At 37.8% G+C, this 18288-nt stretch overlaps 1 protein-coding gene across 18 annotated transcripts in view; it reads left to right on the forward strand.

Annotated features, from left to right (window-relative positions):
* Positions 1 to 18288, forward strand: part of erc1 (ELKS/RAB6-interacting/CAST family member 1) — a 233005-nt gene that overhangs the window by 109714 nt on the left and 105003 nt on the right. For 7 of the 18 annotated variants that reach the window (XM_062981131.1, XM_062981141.1, XM_062981132.1 and 4 more), the window contains 2 exons: positions 3776 to 3911; positions 8727 to 8873. In XM_062981131.1, the coding sequence (XP_062837201.1) occupies positions 3776 to 3911; positions 8727 to 8873 (283 nt within the window). The remainder of the gene's footprint in view (positions 1 to 3775; positions 3912 to 8726; positions 8874 to 18288) is intronic. The other 11 variants (XM_062981133.1, XM_062981144.1, XM_062981142.1 and 8 more) reach the window with 2 other exon arrangements.

The raw sequence follows: 18288 nt of genomic DNA on the forward strand, positions 1-18288 counted from the left end.
CTGTTTTTCAGAAAGATGTTCTGAAAGAAAGCACCTTGGCTTGTAGAACATCTAGAAGATCCTGTACCTGGATTTAACTATTAGCTGGGACCCCTTTGGCTGGCGCCACCCTTGATATTTTGCATAATATATTATTATATTACAAAACAGCTGAACTCTTTGACTTTCCCCTACACAGAAAGATGCCTTATACCAAGTCAAATGTCTGTTCCGTCCAGCTCAGCATTGTCTCCATTGATTGCCAGCAGCCTTCCTAGAAGTTAAAATATTTCTCAGTTCTCTCTTTTTTGAGAAGGCCTTTGCATAGCTAGTGTCCAATTTTCAAGTTTCAAAACAAGATTAAAATACTGCTTGTTTTGTCATGTTAAATTTACCAATTTGAGGATTTTTGGGTTGTGTGTTTTCCGGGCTGTATGGCCATGTTAAAATTAATTGCCGGAAGAAACATTAACAACCTTAGGTATGCAGATGATACCACTCTCATGGCTGAAAGTGAGGAAGAGCTGAGGAGCCTTATCACCAAGGTGAAAGAAGAAAGTGCAAAAGCTGGGTTGCAGTTAAACGTCAAGAAAACCAAGATCATGGCAACTACACCTATTGATAACTGGCAAATAGAAGGAGAAAACGTGGAGGCAGTGACAGACTTTATATTTCTAGACGCGAAGATCACTGCAGATGCAGACTGTAGCCAGGAAATCAGTTTACTTCTTGAGAGGAGAGCAATGGCCAACCTTGACAAAAGAGCAGAGACATCACACTGGCAACGAAGGTCCGCATAGTCAAAGCAATGGTATTCCCCATAGTAACCTATGGATGCGAGAGCTGGACCATAAGGAAGGCTGAGCGAAGGAAGATAAGCACTTTTGAACTCTGGTGCTGGAGGAAAATCCTGAGAGTGCCTTGGACCGCAAGAAGATCCAACCAGTCCATCGTCCAGGAAATAATGCCCGGTTGCTCACTGGAGGGAAGGATATTAGAGGCAAAGCTGAAGTATTTTGGCCACATCATGAGGAGACAGGAAAGCTTGAAAAAGATCACGATGCTGGGGAAAATGGAAGGAAAAAGGAAGAGTGGCTGACCAAGGACAAGATGGATGGACGGTATCCTTGAAGTGACTGGCTTGACCTTGAAGGAACTGGGGGTGGCGACGGCCGACAGGGAGCTCTGGCGTGGACTGGTCCATAAGGTCACGAAGAGTCGGAGACGACTAAACAATTGAGCAGCAGCATGACCATGTTCCAGAAGTATTCTCTCCTTCTCTCAGAGGTTGTGAGGATGGCCATCTGTCGGGGGTGCTTTGAATGCGATTTCCTGCTTCTTAGCAGGGGGTTGGACTGGATGGCCCATGAGGTCTCTTCCAACTCTACTATTCTATGATTCTATGATTTTTTGTCTTTTTTATTAGCTGAAAATGTCCAAGCAATTCCTGGGGTCTGGATTCAGTTAATAATCACTCAGATCACTTTGGGACAATCATTTAAAAATTACTGAAGCTTTAGGTGCTCTTACTGCCTATTACAGGAGAAGAACAAACCACAGACCACTGACTACAATGCAGCATGCACAATGGAGGACCTTCTTACAGTAACACCAGAGGCTGTCAAAGTGGCCAGCTTCTGGGCAAAGGAAATTTAGCATAATGCCAAGTTTTTAACTTTGTGGTTTTTATGTATTATAATTGTATTCTCAATTCTCTTCTGGCACAATAAATAAATTTTAAAATGCTCCTGAAATTGAATACAATTGCTCATTTGTTCAGTTGCATATCAGCTAATTAACAGTTTGTGAAAAAAGTTGATGAAACCTCTCACGCCATATCCAATCAGTTATTACTTTGAACTGTTAACAAGTGTGTTATTAATTATAAATAATGTATCAACAATGAAGGAAGTCATAAAATACTGTGTGTTAGAATGTCTGGTACTCAAAAGAGCAGATGGGGCAGCATCTGCAGCATCTGCTTAGTTGTCTGTGCTACTTCACTTGAAATGTGACTGTAATGATTGCAGAAACTTGGTAGCAATTAAATTCACTCACAAGGAAATCTCGGAAATTTCTTCAGTGCTAGGTTACCACTATACAGCAAAGTTACAAATGAAGAAAATGCAGGCAACTTCTGAGTTTCCCTTCCCCAAAACCCCACCCTCCTCAGCTCCCAAAAGTTCTTCCATCCATCCTTCAGGTCTTCCAGTCTGAGCAGGTTCATGTTATCAGGCTCCTTCCTGCCCAGGGCCCCAGATGTTTTCATGCCATGATCTTGGTTATGAAACTCAAGGCATTGAGGTGTTTGGTGTCTTGAACACACCAGATATTGATCCATGACAGTGAAAACATATATGAGCCTACCCCTGGGAAGAGAACCACTTCCAAAGAGAACTGTAGGTAGCGAGTACTATAACTAAAATATCGCTTTATGTGTATGTGAAATAATTTTGTTAGGCGTCTAGTTGCTATTTATGGTTATTGAAGGGGAATGTGAGAACATGTGTCTGTTATTTTTGAGCTGTTTTCTCTCATCATTCTTTACTGTTGGTTATACTGACTTAGAGTTGTTTGAGTTGTAATCTGATGGCATATTGCACTGGTATCTTTACCCTTGTCGAATATCATTCAACAAGTTTCTAAAATCAGCAATAACATTGACAAAATTTATATTTCATATGTAGCTTTGTGAACTGAGTTTTATTTACCATGAAAAGAGCTAAGAAGAGATACCCATATTTACTCGAAACTAATGTTCCATTGAATCTAATGTTCACTTCAATTTTCAAAACCCTGAAACCAAAAAAAAAAGGTTTTGCTTTCGAATGTAATGTGCAGCAGCAAAAGGCGCACTCTTTGTCATTTGGCCATTACAGTTGTGCCTGCTTAGAATTTTCTCTTTTAAAAGAAAATCAGTCATCAATCAAAACTTTATTTGTATTGCACCCCTTCTCCCCGTGGGGACTCAGGGCAGCTAATAACTCGAAATAATAAATAAAGCAAATGAGCAATATAAACAATCAATCATAAATTAAATCATCATAAAATCAATTAAACGCAAAAGTGTTAGGACATCAAAGATTTCAGCAATGGAAAGGAAAACTTTGGAGTGCATCTATGCTGTAGAATGAATCCATTTTAACTGCCTTGGTTCAATCCTATGGAGTCATGAGAGCTGTAGTTTTACAAGGGCTTGAGCCTTCTCTGCCAATGCCTCACCAGACTACAAATCCCAGATTATGTAACATTGAGTGATGGCAATTAAATTACAGACGACACCCCTTAAATAGGAGTTTCAGATGCTCCTGAAGCAACTTCCCCTATTGCTTTATCTCAGCACTAACATTACCATATTACGCAACTCTAATGCAACCCCTAGTTTTGGTAAGATAATTTAGCCAAAAAAGGTGAGCATTGGATTCGAGTAAATACAGTATACACTATCTTGATAGGACAGGTTTTTATAATATGCACTAGAAGCTGCCATTATAATGGGAAAAGTATAAAGCAAACAAAAACGTTTTCAGTTACAGAAGCAATAATACATGTAGATTTTTGTAACAAAAACAAAGTGGTATAAATTACTAAAGCTGATGACTGCTAGAAATGAAGAACAAGAAATTGCAGTATACTTTTAAAACTTCTGATAGAGAAGGAAATCAGTTATCACCTGAGAATATTACTTAAAGCTGACAAGCGAAGATACCTACTCTGAGTATGAAAATGCTTCAGTTAACTGATGTTGTCATATTTAGTTGGCATGTGCTCAAGTAATTACTTTCCCTTTTTACAGGCAAATTAAAGATCAGAATAAAAAGGTAGCAAATCTGAAACATAAAGAACAAGTGGAGAAGAAGAAAAGTGCACAGATGCTGGAAGAAGCAAGGCGGCGTGAGGATAATCTTAATGACAGTTCCCAGCAGTTGCAGGTAACAAGGGATCTCACCTCTGCTACAAAGTCATTAACTCAAACTGCCTCATTTGCTTTCAGACTTACTCATAATAAAGGCATTGCTTTATGCTTAACAGCGAAGCTTTGTCCCCATAGTACCCTTAACTTCTGGATAGGCGTGACCCGTTCGGCTTCAGCAGTTTGATCTATTTTATGGTAAGTGAGCAAAGAAGGGCTCATTTCAGCTATAAATTACTAGAACAGTATTATCATCTGGACCTCAAATTTAAGATTGTTGTGCAGTCTTGACTTCTGGCATATATAAAATATTCCATCTTAATTGCTTTGAGATATTTGAATTTAAATTTTCTACAGTGAAGAAAATCTAAGAAGCACATATGCATCAGTAAGTATTCTTGGAGTTACAGAAATATCTTTCTAGTTGTTTTGGCACAGATCATTTTCCACTCTTTAGTTTCACACCTATTCACTACATATTTCCTTCCATCCACAAAGCCACTGACAGAGTGCCACGTTGCATTTAGTGACTCTTCACAGAATATTCCACAGCATGAAATAGACTCATTGGATTAAATTCAGTGTTACTCCTTAGAACAAACTCACTAAAGTCAACAGAGTTTAAGTCAGCTGTGATGTGTCCTTTTCATTTTGTTGGGTCTGCTCTTAGTAGGGCTATTGTTGGAATTAGCACTGTGTAACAGTGATATGCAAGGTGTCTATTTAATGGAAGATACTGGGTTTCACCATCTTTTACTGGCCCTTGGGAAAGCTGCAGTGTCCCCATAGGGGATCCATGGAAGCTGCTCAGACCACTTACTCCCAGCAGCAGAGTGGCCACATGACAGGAACCAAGGCAAAGGCTGCCTGGACCTGTCATACTGCAGGGATGGGGCTGAACAGCTGCGTACCTTTGCTTTCCATCAGTTGTGGCCACTGGTGGGCGTGAGGTGCTGCTGCCGCCTGTCAACTTTGTGTTTAGTAGGACAGCTGATTGGGCTGGAAAACATGTTCTAGTGGATTCCTCCTCACTTTTCCCAAAAGGAAGCAAAGAACAGAGCAATGGGAGGCAAGAGAGGGCAAAGTGGGAAGCAGTGTGGGGAGCAGCTGAGGCAGGATGGGGTAGCGGCAAGATGGACAGAAGGGGGAAGACATGTATAAATGCCTTTCCTTGCCTGCTGCTGCTTCTCTTTGCATCACTCGTGCCCCATTCTCTCCCCAGCTGTGTAAATTCTTATTTTTATTGACTTTCATTAAAATAAAAATTAAGTATTTCACACCAGTAACTCTTCTTTTGCTTGTCTTTATAGCTTTCAGAATTTTTTTCCTGTTTGATAGCACCTCATTCAAACATGTTAGAAATCCACAGGAATCATAGAATCAGAGTTTGAAGAGACCTTGTGGGCTATCGAGTCCAACCCCTTTCTAAGAAGCAGGACAATCGCATTCAAAGCACCCCTGGGAGTTGGCCGTCCAGACTCTGTTTAAAAGCCTCCAAAGAAGGAGCCTCCACCACACTCAGGGGCAGAGAAGTTCCACTGCTGAATGAACACTTCTCATAGTTAGGAAGTTTTTTCTAATATTGAGATGGAATCTCCTTTCCTGTAGGTTGAAGCCATTGTTCCGTGCCCTAGTCTCCAGGGTAGCCGAAAACAAGCCTGCTCTCTCTCCTCCCTATGACTTCTCCTCACATATTTATACATGGCCATCATGTCTCCTCTCAATCTTTTCTTCTGCAGGCTAAACATGCCCAGCTCTTTAAGCCGCTCCTCATAGGGCTTGTTCTTCAAACCCTTGATCATTTTAGTTGCCCTCCTCTGGAACTAATTAATTAATTATGTTTTGATATGTTCTTCAAAATTATTTTCCAGACAGGATGAGAGCAATTATTCCAAATAACTGATTTTCTTTTATCTCTCCAGAAATTAAATTAAATGAAAAAGTCAAGCATAGGCAGATACTTTGTAGGTTGTCATTGCTAGGCTTGAGATCAGTATATAGAAGCATCAGTTTTAGATAACTTTGATTTTTATCATTTTGTTTGGAGTTAATAGTTGATTGCATAACGATCCCTATTATTAAGTGTGATTGCTGTTTTCTAAAAGTGAAAACTTATAAGCATAAGATGATGATTGAGAAACAAGTGAAACAATGACAAAAGCTATATCATATCAGCCAGTTAAACCAATTATTTTAATTAATTGCTGGTCCACAGGATCTGCATCCACATCTTCAACTAACCATGGTTTGAAATATTGGATGGGGGATCTAAAAAGCAAAAGCTTGATTTTGCCCCTTCCCAAGAATTTGCTGGTATGTGGACATAGTGTGATATAGCCTCCAGCCATTTCACAAATCTTCAGACCCTTTCCAATACTTCTTTGAGTTGCTTGTCATTGCATATGATGGGATTGGAGCATTCCCTGATTTTTATATCCATGGGGGTGGCGTGTGTGTGCTGAAACCAAACCATAGTGGACACCAATCGCCCACTACATTGTCCATATTAATATATCTTAAATCAGTTTTTGAAAGGATAGTTGAAATATTGCCTCTGTAAAATGAACGCAAGAGCTGAAATTTTCCAGCACACATTTTAGCCCAGGGTTTCTGTTTCGTAAGTAAGCAGTGGCACTTAGGCTGCTTTATCTCCAGTTCTTGCTTTAGCATCTCATCATGTTCACCATAAATACAGGATGAGCATTAGAGTCCAGAAACCTCACCTCTATAAAATAAGTTCTAGTGTATGCACAGAAAGTGCTTTTTAACTGACATTGGTTTCTAGTCCAGCCCCTAGATGCCATTTATCTTTCAAGCCAAAGTGGATGATGATCTCCTGAAGAGGACTTTTGAAGTTCTGCTTATCACCAGTGTTATGTTCTAATGCAGTATAATCAGTATGCAAACTGCAGCTCTATATGCCCTTACTTGGGAACCAGTTCCATTGAATTCCAATTGAATTTACATCTGAGTAGACATAGGATTGTACTATACGCATATTGGCTGAGATCTTTCAGTGTTTTTTTAATGGATCTGGCCTCTATCTTTTCAAGAGAATAACAATAATAGGATGCAAAAATCTAAACAATCTCAGTCTTACAAAATTAAGAATGTTATTTCCAACATAGCAAATTAACCTAGTGCTTTGGAGTATAGATGGCTCACGTGAAACAGTCTTGAGGCGTGATATCTTATTCTTTGCATCGAAGTTAGATAACTGCAGATCAAAAACAAAGTTAGATCTGGATTTATCAGCAAATTCTTCTTTATTCTGAATATTTCTGAATGAAGTTTACATTGTTTGCTTGAATTACAAATATTTGCTTTCTATCAGGCATGAAAAATGCATGTGGAAACTATTATATGATTTCACATTCTTTATTCTTCACATGTTCAGTTTCTAAAGTTATTTTAACTGGACAAATAATTCTACTCTAGAATAGAACTAGAAATTCCACAGAAGATTCTGAATGTAACAACCTGGATTAGAGATAAAATTAAAAAAACTTACTGAGTATTTTATGCAATACACTCTGCACACTATAATTTTCTTGGTCTATTTGGAATGAACTGAGAAGATAATTTTAATTTAAACATCTTCAGAAGGTGCTGAAAGAAAATGCAGTCATTCTTGATGCCAGTAGAGGCAATTTATGAAGATCAGTGATCGTCACCTTGTAATCCTCATTTCAGCATATGCTGAACATTTTCCCTTAGATCCCCTTTTCTTGTTCCTCAAATCAAGATTTTGAGCTTTTGCCATCACTACACAAAAAGTCACACTCCTCTGTTGTGAATGAAGTACCCGTCTTTGAGGTTTTTGGAATTTCTACATTTGTCAAACATAGCAGTAGTTTGCATGGTTGAAATGACTAATCAAAAATAACCAGGGGATTCATTAATTCTCATTTCTGGTTTCAAATAACTTTTGATGTACAATGTTAAACTTTAGAGAAGCCTAGCAAGCTTTTCTAAATTTATTAAGAGTGGTTATGAAGTAGTGCAAATTGGAAGGTTTAATTATGTGTACATAGTTAAAGTTCAGTCTAGAGCATTTTGTAGGTGATCATCTATCATAATAAGCACAGAAGAAAAACTGTTTCATTCTTCAATTTTAGAAGAAAAGCATGTTCACATTTGTGTGAATGCATTAATGAACATTTTTCAAGCTTTCAAAAAGCATCTATCGCACATTTCAGGCTTCTGATAACATGGCTTAAATTTATAGAGATTAATTGTGAAAAGAGTCTTTTCCTTTTCCTAAAGAGCAGAATGTTTCAGATACAATTTATTTTACTGTCTTTCTCCTATCCCCTGTCCTTTGTTTTTTCACACATTTTACTGTGGTAATGCCATATGACAGGGCTTGATTGAGAGATAATAATATACTCTTTCAAAAAGCAGAACATTTGTCTTGATCAAACTACTAACAGCAATATACATCCCTTCCAGTTTCCTATATTAAGCCTATCAGCTCTTGAGTGCCTCAAATCTGAATGCTTGCTTTATGCTGCACCATCTGCCTACTAACTTGCTCTGGAGACGCATGTGAATTTGTGTCTTTTTGCACAGCGACACATTGTCAACTGTATCACCTAATCTAATGCAAAGAGCACTACTACCACTGCTGATCTCTTCATCTGCTAACTTTCACATTATCTGTGCTATTCACCTGTGCAGCTCTTTCTTCAATTTACTTCTTCTTTCCACTGTGTGAAGATCTGTCTTTCTGGGCTTTCATCCCTTGAAAGTAACTTCGTTAGCACAGCCCAAGCGGAATTTCTTCTGCTTATTAAATCCAAGCTATTTCATCTGATATCCTATCATTTTCCAGGACAATCTGCGAAAGAAAGATGATCGGATTGAGGAACTAGAAGAAGCACTGAGGGAGAGTGTGCAAATTACTGCAGAGCGAGAAATGGTACTCGCTCAAGAAGAGTCAGCCAGGACACATGCTGAAAAACAGGTCTGCACACTTGAGGTCTGCACACTTGAGTGCTTCTATTGCAGTTTAGGAAGTACTATTAGATGTAATCACTTTGAACTAGTTCAGTTCCATTTTTTTCAGTGAAAAGCGAATCCCTTGGCAGACATGAATAAAGACAGCTTGCTTTATTTTGCTTTTAAGATATATATCTTCTTTGAAATTTGGGAATAATATTCTAATTGTTGCCCTAAGGTTTATCTCTTGAAGAAGTAGTCCTTCTTGAGAATAATTTACAGACAATGTGATTTTGCATTAAAGAGCAGTTTGTAACTGAGCTAATTTAAAGGTTTGCTTGTCTTTATAACACAGATAATTGTTACTCCCTGTCCTTAAAAGAGCAACATGGAAAATGCCTCTAAGATAGGAGAAACCAGGTCCCTTGACTATTCATCCCAGAGTTTTTTTAGGTAAAGTTCTCTAACGTTGGATTACTTTTCACACATTAGACACAGGTTAACCTTGGAGTCATCACAGGAGATCTTCATGTACAGCAGTGAGTGAAATACAGTTTGAGGAGAATGCTATTCAACAAAACAACAAAACACCTCATACTGTTTAACAGTGTAATAAAACTATAAAAACATACAGTACCAAAAATGAATGATAGATGTAATAATATATGTGTTTATAGTCATATAATGACTGTCAATTTGGTTTCAACAATCTAGTCTTTGTTCCGTCCCATATGAAATAAATCTGGTTGTTGGAAGAAAAAAATCTTCACTACCTCCAAATGGTTGAGACTAGTGCAGAACCTTCCCTATTCTCAAATCCCTGATCCCTGAGAAAACCAAACAGTGGTTGCATTCCATCCTAGGCTTCACTCTGATCTTTGATAGTTGTGAAGGAGATGTGGAAACCAGATAAACAAGGTTTATCTGGCTTTAGCATCTCCTTTGATTTTGATTTTGGTACAAAATAGTGAAACAATTTAAATTACATAATTATAAATCTATAATTCGTTAGCAAGGATTCTCTTCTGTTTGGTTTTAAGGATTATAAAATACTGAAGGTATTACAAGTTCCACAGTAAACTGTTCACTCCTTAATGCATGGTACCAATTCTAATCTCTTTGCCTTCATTAGTTATTTAATTGCCCTTATTATTATGCACCCTGTAAACATGTATAGAATCAACCCTCCATAACCACAGATTTGCAGCCATTGACTCAATCAATTACTTCTTGAAAAAATATATATTTAAAACTTGATTTTGCCATTTTATAGGAATAATACCATTTTACGACGCCATTGTTTATAATGGGACTTGAGCATCCATGGATTTTGTCCTCCACGGTGGGTCATGGAACCAAGCCCAAGCAGATACTAAGGACCCACTGTACTTCGTATGTGTCCTGACTGTGTATCATGTGTTTCACCTATACTTCACTTTCCAATTTAGCGAAAAAGCAATGCTTTTTAAAAAATTTAGTTATAGTCCGTTTTTACTAAAACTTTAATATTAATCTACACAAAAATGTCTTACCTGGTGTTTTCTTTAATTTCCCACCTGAAATATTAACTCTCTTCTTTAATTTATTTCTGCATAATTGGTTAGCCTTTTGCAAAGAAGGAAATGAAGTTCTCTGGATGGGGCAGAAGGGCAATCCAGAAATGACTTGGATTATTCCCCTCATGCCAGCATCAGGGACAGGGGTTCTGAGTTATTTACTATGGAAACTCTTGGTGCCCTCTTGCTGGAGACAGAGCCTTTCCACTAACATACCTTTTTACATAAACCTCAATTTAAAAACCAAACAAACCACCATTTCCTTTGTGCATATTTCCCCTAGTCTTATTGATAACTTATTTGATTAAACTGGGAATTCTAGTTTCCCCTTTTTTGTACATATCTTGTTGTGTACACAAATGAGATGGAAGACATAAAGGGATCTAATGATAATTTAGCATTTTCTGTAATATCCTTAATTGTTAAAGATAACACTTTAATTTTTAGTTTTTATTATCCACCACATCTCATAGACTTTGGCGATAACATAAAGTTAGTCTCTGACTAGAATGCTTTTATCCTTGAAATGACTGGCTTAACCTTGAAGGAAGTGGGGGTGGCAACAGCCGACAGGGAGCTTTGGTGTGGGCTGGTCCATGAGGTCACAAAGAGTCGGAAGCAATTGAATGAATAAACAACAGAATGCTTTCTTTGTGCATGGTTCATGTTTTTATTTACTTTCTGCAATTATCCTTGTCATGACACATCTCAGTCTTTTCAAATCTGTGTTCGGTTCTTTAGTTCTATTTCCTTTGACTTTTTCTAATGTTAATCCTTTTTTCAAAGACTAATATCATTATGGTTATAAATTTTGTTGGAAAATGTTTTCTACTTTTCTATAGATGTTTTACAATTTTTGTATCATTTGTGAAACATATTTTATAATACTTTTCAATGTGATGAATTTTATAGAAATTCTTAACTTGCAAGAAGCATATAGATTTATTATATATTTGTATTTAACAGTTGCACAGGATCTTATGGATTGTATGTTTCTCCAATTATGTCATAGGTACACACAAAAATCATGCACCTTCCTATTACATATTTTGATTTCACTATTTATTACAAATTATTCTACTAATTACTAAGAATCTTGACAATAAAATTCAAGTGATATCTTCTGTACTTAAGCCCTTCTGTAATTATGCAGATATCTCCATAACTCTAATTTGTACAACTTAATTATGTAACCTACATGATGCACAACTAAGGCTCTTATTGCCCAGTTGTCCTGTAGAAAAGCAATCTGGCTCCCACTACCCATACTTGTTTTAAAGCAAAACAGAACTTTTAATTATATACTACTAAGTTAACATGGCAGGTATTTTAATCCTGAATATGGTGAACTTCTGTCTAACTCAGTGGTTCTCAACCTGTGGGTCCCCAGATGTTTGGCCTTCAACTTCCAGAAATTCTAACGGCTGGTAAACTGGCTGGGATTTCTGGGAACTGTGGGCCAAAACACCTGGGGACCCACAGGTTGAGAACAAAGTGATCTAGCTGGTCCTGCTTTGCATCTGTATAGTTCAATGGACAATGTGTTTTCGAAGGCTTTCATGGCCGAAATCACAGGGTTGTTGTGTGTTTTCCGGGTTGTATGGTCATGTTCCAGAAGTATTCTTTCCTGATTTTTCATCCACATCAATGGCAGGCATCATCAGTGGTTGTGAGGTATATTGGAAAAAACTAAGCAAGGAAGGTTTATATATCTGTGGAAGATCCAGGGTGGGAGAAAGAACTGTCTGTTGGAGGCCAGTGTCAATGTAGTAATTAATCACCTTGATTAGCATTAATGGCCTTGCCAGTTACATATCCTGGCTTCTTCCTGGCTGGGGGAATCTTTTGTTCAGAAGTGTTAGCTGCCCCTGATTGATTTATGTCTAGAGTTCAATGGGCATCTGAGGTAGAACACAAAATAAACTGGAATATCAGGTTTTCACATACTGACAATCTGTGGTTAATGCAAGCTGAAATTCATAAGCCAGCTTCATCCCATGTTTTCAGATCATGATTTATTAGCTACAAATAAAGCATAGTTGGCTAGGATGGATCTAGAGATGGAAACCACACCTAAGCTAAGCAAGCCATTATTTAGCATTGAATTCAGATATAATTATTACTATATAAATATAATTCTGTACAGTTTTTTTGCATGTCTTTGTTTAGTATTTCGGTACTGTTCCATTATCCAGGCCGAGGTCAAAAGGGGGTTCTAGAGAGAGAGAAAGATAGTCCATTTTATGGGGGTGAAGCATGAGTTGAAATTAAACCATTTCCCCCTGTTTTCCTGTTATTCCCCCCACCTGTGCCCCTGTTGTGAAAACAACCCTTATTTATGACATGGGAAGTCGGGAGGGAAAATAACCAGAGAAAAGGGAGGAAATGGTTTTCCTCTTTCAACTTTTACCCCCTATAAAATGGACTATCCTTCTCTCTCTCAAGCATCCCCTTGTGGCCTCCACCTGGATAATGGAACAGTACCAGTATTTTAATCAAGGATTTGTTTTTATTTATTTTATTTATTTAAATGCTTATAATCTGCTTCTCTGAACTGCCCACATGGAAGTAATTTGTGTTCAAGCTATTCACACTTTTCCCCACCCTGAGAGATCTCATTCTCAAGGAAATCTGAAGGAGCAATCACCTACAACAAAGCAACTGATCAAGGCAGGAGACCAACCTACTGTTTTATCCACTGCTCCCTAACTTCATTTTTTTTCTTCTGCCTTGCCAGCTGGTTGAGAGTTCCTCTCTCTTTCTGTCTCATTTGAATACTTACTTTAGCATTATAAGGCATGGGTAATTAATTAGTCGTTATGCGAACATTAGGAGACCTACCAAAAAAGAAGAGGAAAAAATGAATTGGATGAGGACAGAAAAGAGCTATGTGCTCAAAAATATAGAAAGAAAATTAAAAAAAATCTTATTTAAATACTTACGTTAGGCACATGTAATTATTTAGCAATTATAGCAACATTAGACCCATCAAAAAAAGGCTGCTACTTGAGGAAGATGTGATGGGAATGCCCTCATCAGTTTTCTGATACAAAAGTGGCATCTAAAACATTGGGGTCTATGCAAATTTTAAAAATTAAGGAAACATGGAAGGCAAAGGGAAGAAAGGGATTTTCCCAGAAAAAGGGGGATTCAGAGAAGTCAGGAGTTACAACCTTTAAGGTGTCATTTCTAGTGGACATTTCCTCAATTATTATTATTATTATTATTATTATTATTATTATTATTATTATTATTATTATTATTATCTCCCCCAAAGGGGACTCAAAGTGGCTTAACATAAAAATGTTAGTACAACATTTAAAATATACAAATATTAAAACAGTATTAAAGCTAAAGATGGGTTTCAGCAATTGCATCATTATCAGTAAATCCCAACCTATGCAAGTTTGATAGGAAGTTAGGCTGTAAAGTATCCCAAGTCAATAATTTCAAAGTGGTTGAAAGGTTGCATTTACTTGTGTTACGATTACACTTGCGTCCTGAGACTTCAGCACATTCAATGGCATATACAACAGCATTCAGGGTTGCATCATTTTTGGAAGATATATCTATTGGATAGAGCCTTATAAAGTAGATAATTTTAGGTGAGGTCAGGCAGCCTTTGGATGCACTGTTTTACAAGCGGTAATTCTAGACTCAAGCAGCTGCTGCTACACTTAGGAATCCCAGGTATATCCCAGTGATAGGAGTGTTCCTTTAACCTTGCAAAAAATTAGAGGTTGAAATTGTAGGAAGGTTAAAGAAGCATTCCACTTCACACCTGTAGCTGGTTTTTGTGTGTGTGTGTGTGGGGGGGGGGGGGGTGGTTAATCTGTCAATTTGTAACTTCTGCATGGCTCTAGTGCACACATTTTACAATGCTCTGTAACAAGATTTAAAAAGGGAGAGAAGGGACTAATAGATAAATGGTTTAGCACTTTGGTCTCCTGCCCTGATCAGCTGGCAGGCATGATGTGGAAGCACAGTGATAGTGGATTCCTAGAATGATCACACCCCCCCCCCCCCTTTGATGAAGGCCAAAAAGTGAAAATTGTGTTCATGTGCAGCTCTGGTTTTTGATAAACAAACCCTTACAACTTTTTTGGCCATATATTTAAATTGCTCTTTGCACGTTCATGCTTATTAAACTTTTTTTTGTCTTTGTTTTTAATTGCATGCTTTTTCTTCTTTCTTCGATTTACTGGTTTCCACAATTCTACTTCTTGGCTATTGAAGCCGTTAAATGAAAGAATGTGTGACTCCAATCATTTAGACTCTAAATGGCTAAAGGTACAAAGAAGTCCAATTTGTCTTGACATCTCTCCTTTTTCTTTCCTGCTTTCTGTTTTTGTAAAGTAACCCTGGAGCAGTAACCTTGTTGCGTATTTTGGTGTCATCCCCTTTTTATGACAATCAGAAGAAATGTAGTATTCTGATGAAGTGGATTTTAATGGGCATAAATATTAAAATCCTGTGGTCATACATTGCTCTGTCAACCTACCTAAACACAATTGAAATAAATCTTGAAGTGATTTAAGCTTTAATCTGAGCAAGCACACCATGCTATCACTCATAGTATCTTTCTACATTTCCCAGAGCAGACCTGCACAATCTGTGCCCCTCCAGGTGTTTTGGACTTCAGCTCCCAGAATTCCTGTCCATTGCATAAGCTGGCTAGGGCTTCTGGGAGTTGGAGTCCCACAGGTTGTGCAGGCTTTCCTAGAAACTAACTTGCTATAGAAACAAGGGGAATGGAAGGGAATCTTTCTCATTTCAGAGATTGTAACGGGGCATTAGGTGTAGGTACAGTTTTGCAGCTCTGTACATCAGAATGGACTTTAAATATTCCTTTAGCTGTTCACTTTATCAACTAAAATTTGCCCATATCAGTTGGATTTTTTTCTAATCAGCATTCAGTAAGCCTTTCAATGCAAATAAGAATATTTTTAAAAGAAATCACAGCAGCTGAGGATGGTGAATATGAGATTCTGGTGATAATTTCTCCCTTCTCTCAGAAACTGAAGATGCGGTCATCTGAACTTTCCAGGATATCACATAGATGTCTTTGATTACACATTCTATCTGATTTTTTTCTGGACATGCCAGGAACTGAAGCTGTATCCACCTGCTTGCAAAGGATATGCTCTCTCACAGAGCAATATAGTCTCTTCCCTAAGGATATGGAACAAGGCAGTAGATGAAGGCTCTTCTGCATCCACTGACTCCTAACCACAAGTGGGAAGAGCTCACCTTCCCTGTAGAACAGTATTTCCCAAACTGTGTGTAAAGAACTCAGAAAAGGGGAGTAATCCTTTCAAAAATCCCACCTCTGACACCAATTGCAGAGATGTGGAGGAGTTCCTATTAATTAATTATTATATATTATATATTCGCTGCCACCAATATAAAGATGTTTTTATTTAAAAGCTGCCACCAAATGTCAATGTCTTTATAGTGCTGCCACCAAATGTTAAGGGGATTATCAACTCTTGCCACCACTATTGGAAGATTTAGTCATTGGCTACTTAGAAAGGAGACTTTTAAATCTTGATTTTTCTTTCTTCTTCTTTATTCTTGATGTGTGTATATATGACAGACTGAAATGTTTGAGAGAACAATAATAAGTTTATTCAGGCACAAGCCTGGTTACAATAACTTTTCTTCTTGTTTGAGGCACGTTACTGAACAGTTGCAAAACTATATTGAGGTGTTTCAAACTTTAAAATTCCACTTCAGTCACAGAATATCTGTTCCTAGTCAGGAGACAGACTACCTTAAAATAAGTCACCAAACGTATTTTAGACTTGACTCAAAATCCAACCTTTGAGCCACCCTGATTCTCCAACTGAGAATCAGTCTTAACTGCAATCCCTCCAATTACAGACTACCTTAAAACAAGTCACCAAATTTATTTTATCCCTGATCCCCTAACTTAGGATCAGCCTTCCCTGAGCTTCAACAGAGCCCACACTGAGTTTCCCTCCAAATTCTGCTCTCTCTTCAGCTAACCCAGCTGGATCCGCCCCCTTCTCCATGGCAACCAGCCTCTGAGTGCTGAGTAACTGAAATATTAACCCTTTTAAAACACAGTTAAACATGGCTTTTAAAACGCAATTAAACATGACATCTGTAAGCTAAAAATCATACTTCTTTACACTGTGCTTCTCTAGATATTTTGGACTTCAGCTCCCACAATTCCTAACAGCTGGTAAGCTGGCTGGGATTTCTAGGAGCTAAATGCAAAACACTTGGAGGGGCACAGTTTGAGAAACACAGCTCTAGAAGATCAACATGTGACCTGAATAGTTAGCAAAGGAAGCTTAAATATCTTTAAAAATGGTTCAGCTGACTTTCTAGAGCAGGGATTCTCCTTTGGAATATTATTGGTTCACACATTTCAAAACCCAAATTCCTTAAAGATCTGCAGAATTCTTGTTAATTAGTAATGGGAAACCTTTTTAAGCTTTCAAATAAATTTCTATTTCACCATTTCCTTGCCCGCAATTCAAGATGTCTAATTCAGGTCAATCTGCTATCCTCACAGAGAGAAGCGATTATAATTTGAGTAAACATTTCAGTGTTAAGAGTAAAAGAAGCTGCTGCTTTAGCCACAGGCCAGCTTCATCCAAGCAGTGATCCAGAAACAGGCAAAGATAGAAAACAGTTCTTACTGGTTACAATACTTTGTGCCAGCATACAGCTCCTTGCAAAAGCCAGACATTTAGTTGCTTAGTTCCTTTCTTTCCCATGGCCTGGTTCAAATATCTCATGGATTAGAAAACCACAGAATAGCTCTTTTTCCTTCTCAGGAATACTTCTCCCATGCCAGCAAGGCTCTGTTTGTTATTTGCATGGTTCCCTTCATTTTTCCAACACTCGTTAACAAAATACAGCTGCTTCTTTTCAGACCTTCTTTTCAGGTCTGGCAACTTAGGCAAACTTGAATGATGGTTTCCTCCTTTCATCAAGAAAAGGAATTTAGCTCCTTCATAGTTCACACAGGAATATGGGTTATACATATTGTCTTCCTGTCCCACTGTAAAGAGTATCTTACAATTGTAAGATACTTTTAGCATTCTATTCCAATTTTCTGCCAGTGCCAAAGTATTGGTAAAGTTACCCTGACAGATGGACATCCAGCCTCTTTCTAGACACCTCTCTATAAGAAAAATAGGCCAACTTCCAAGACAATCTATTCCCCTTGTAAACAGCTTTTATTTTCAGGGAGTTCTTCATGTTGAGATGAAATATCCAATAAAAATTGACCCCATTGGTTTAGACCCTATTCTCTGGAGCAACAAGAAAGAAGTTTCCTGCATCTTCCATGTGGCAGTCTTTTGATTTACATCACATACTATAGTTTATTCTTCAGGCTGAACCAACTTAATGCCTTTAAATGTATCTCAGAAGGCTTGGTTTTTCAGGCCCTTTATCATCTTGTTCATTTTCTTCTCTACACATTCCAGCTTGTCAATAACCTTATTAAAGTATATGCCTTGAATGGAATACTGTACTTCAAGTGTAATCTGACCAAAACAGAAATAATAAACTTACTTCCCTTAAACTTCCCTTAATCGGGACACTACAGTTCTCTTTATGTAGCCTAGAACTGCTTTAGCTTTTTTTTTTGCCCCTGAGCAATGCTGTTGATCCAGGCTTAGCTTGTGGTCTAGTAAAACCCCTAGATCCTCTTCATATGTAGTGCTATGCCATCTTTCCTTTATGTGTATAAATCTGAAAGGTTTCATGCTTAAATGTTGTTCTTGTGTTTCTTCAGGTCATTTCTGACTTATGGCGCTCCTATCACAATTTTTTTTTTTGCGGGGGGGGGGGGGGTATTATTTGGTTTTTGAGAATCACATTCTGGCTGTTAGTAATTGTTACATTTAGTTCTAAGTG

This window comes from Anolis carolinensis, chromosome 5 (genome assembly GCF_035594765.1).
Source record: "Anolis carolinensis isolate JA03-04 chromosome 5, rAnoCar3.1.pri, whole genome shotgun sequence".
NCBI lineage: Eukaryota > Metazoa > Chordata > Lepidosauria > Squamata > Dactyloidae > Anolis > Anolis carolinensis.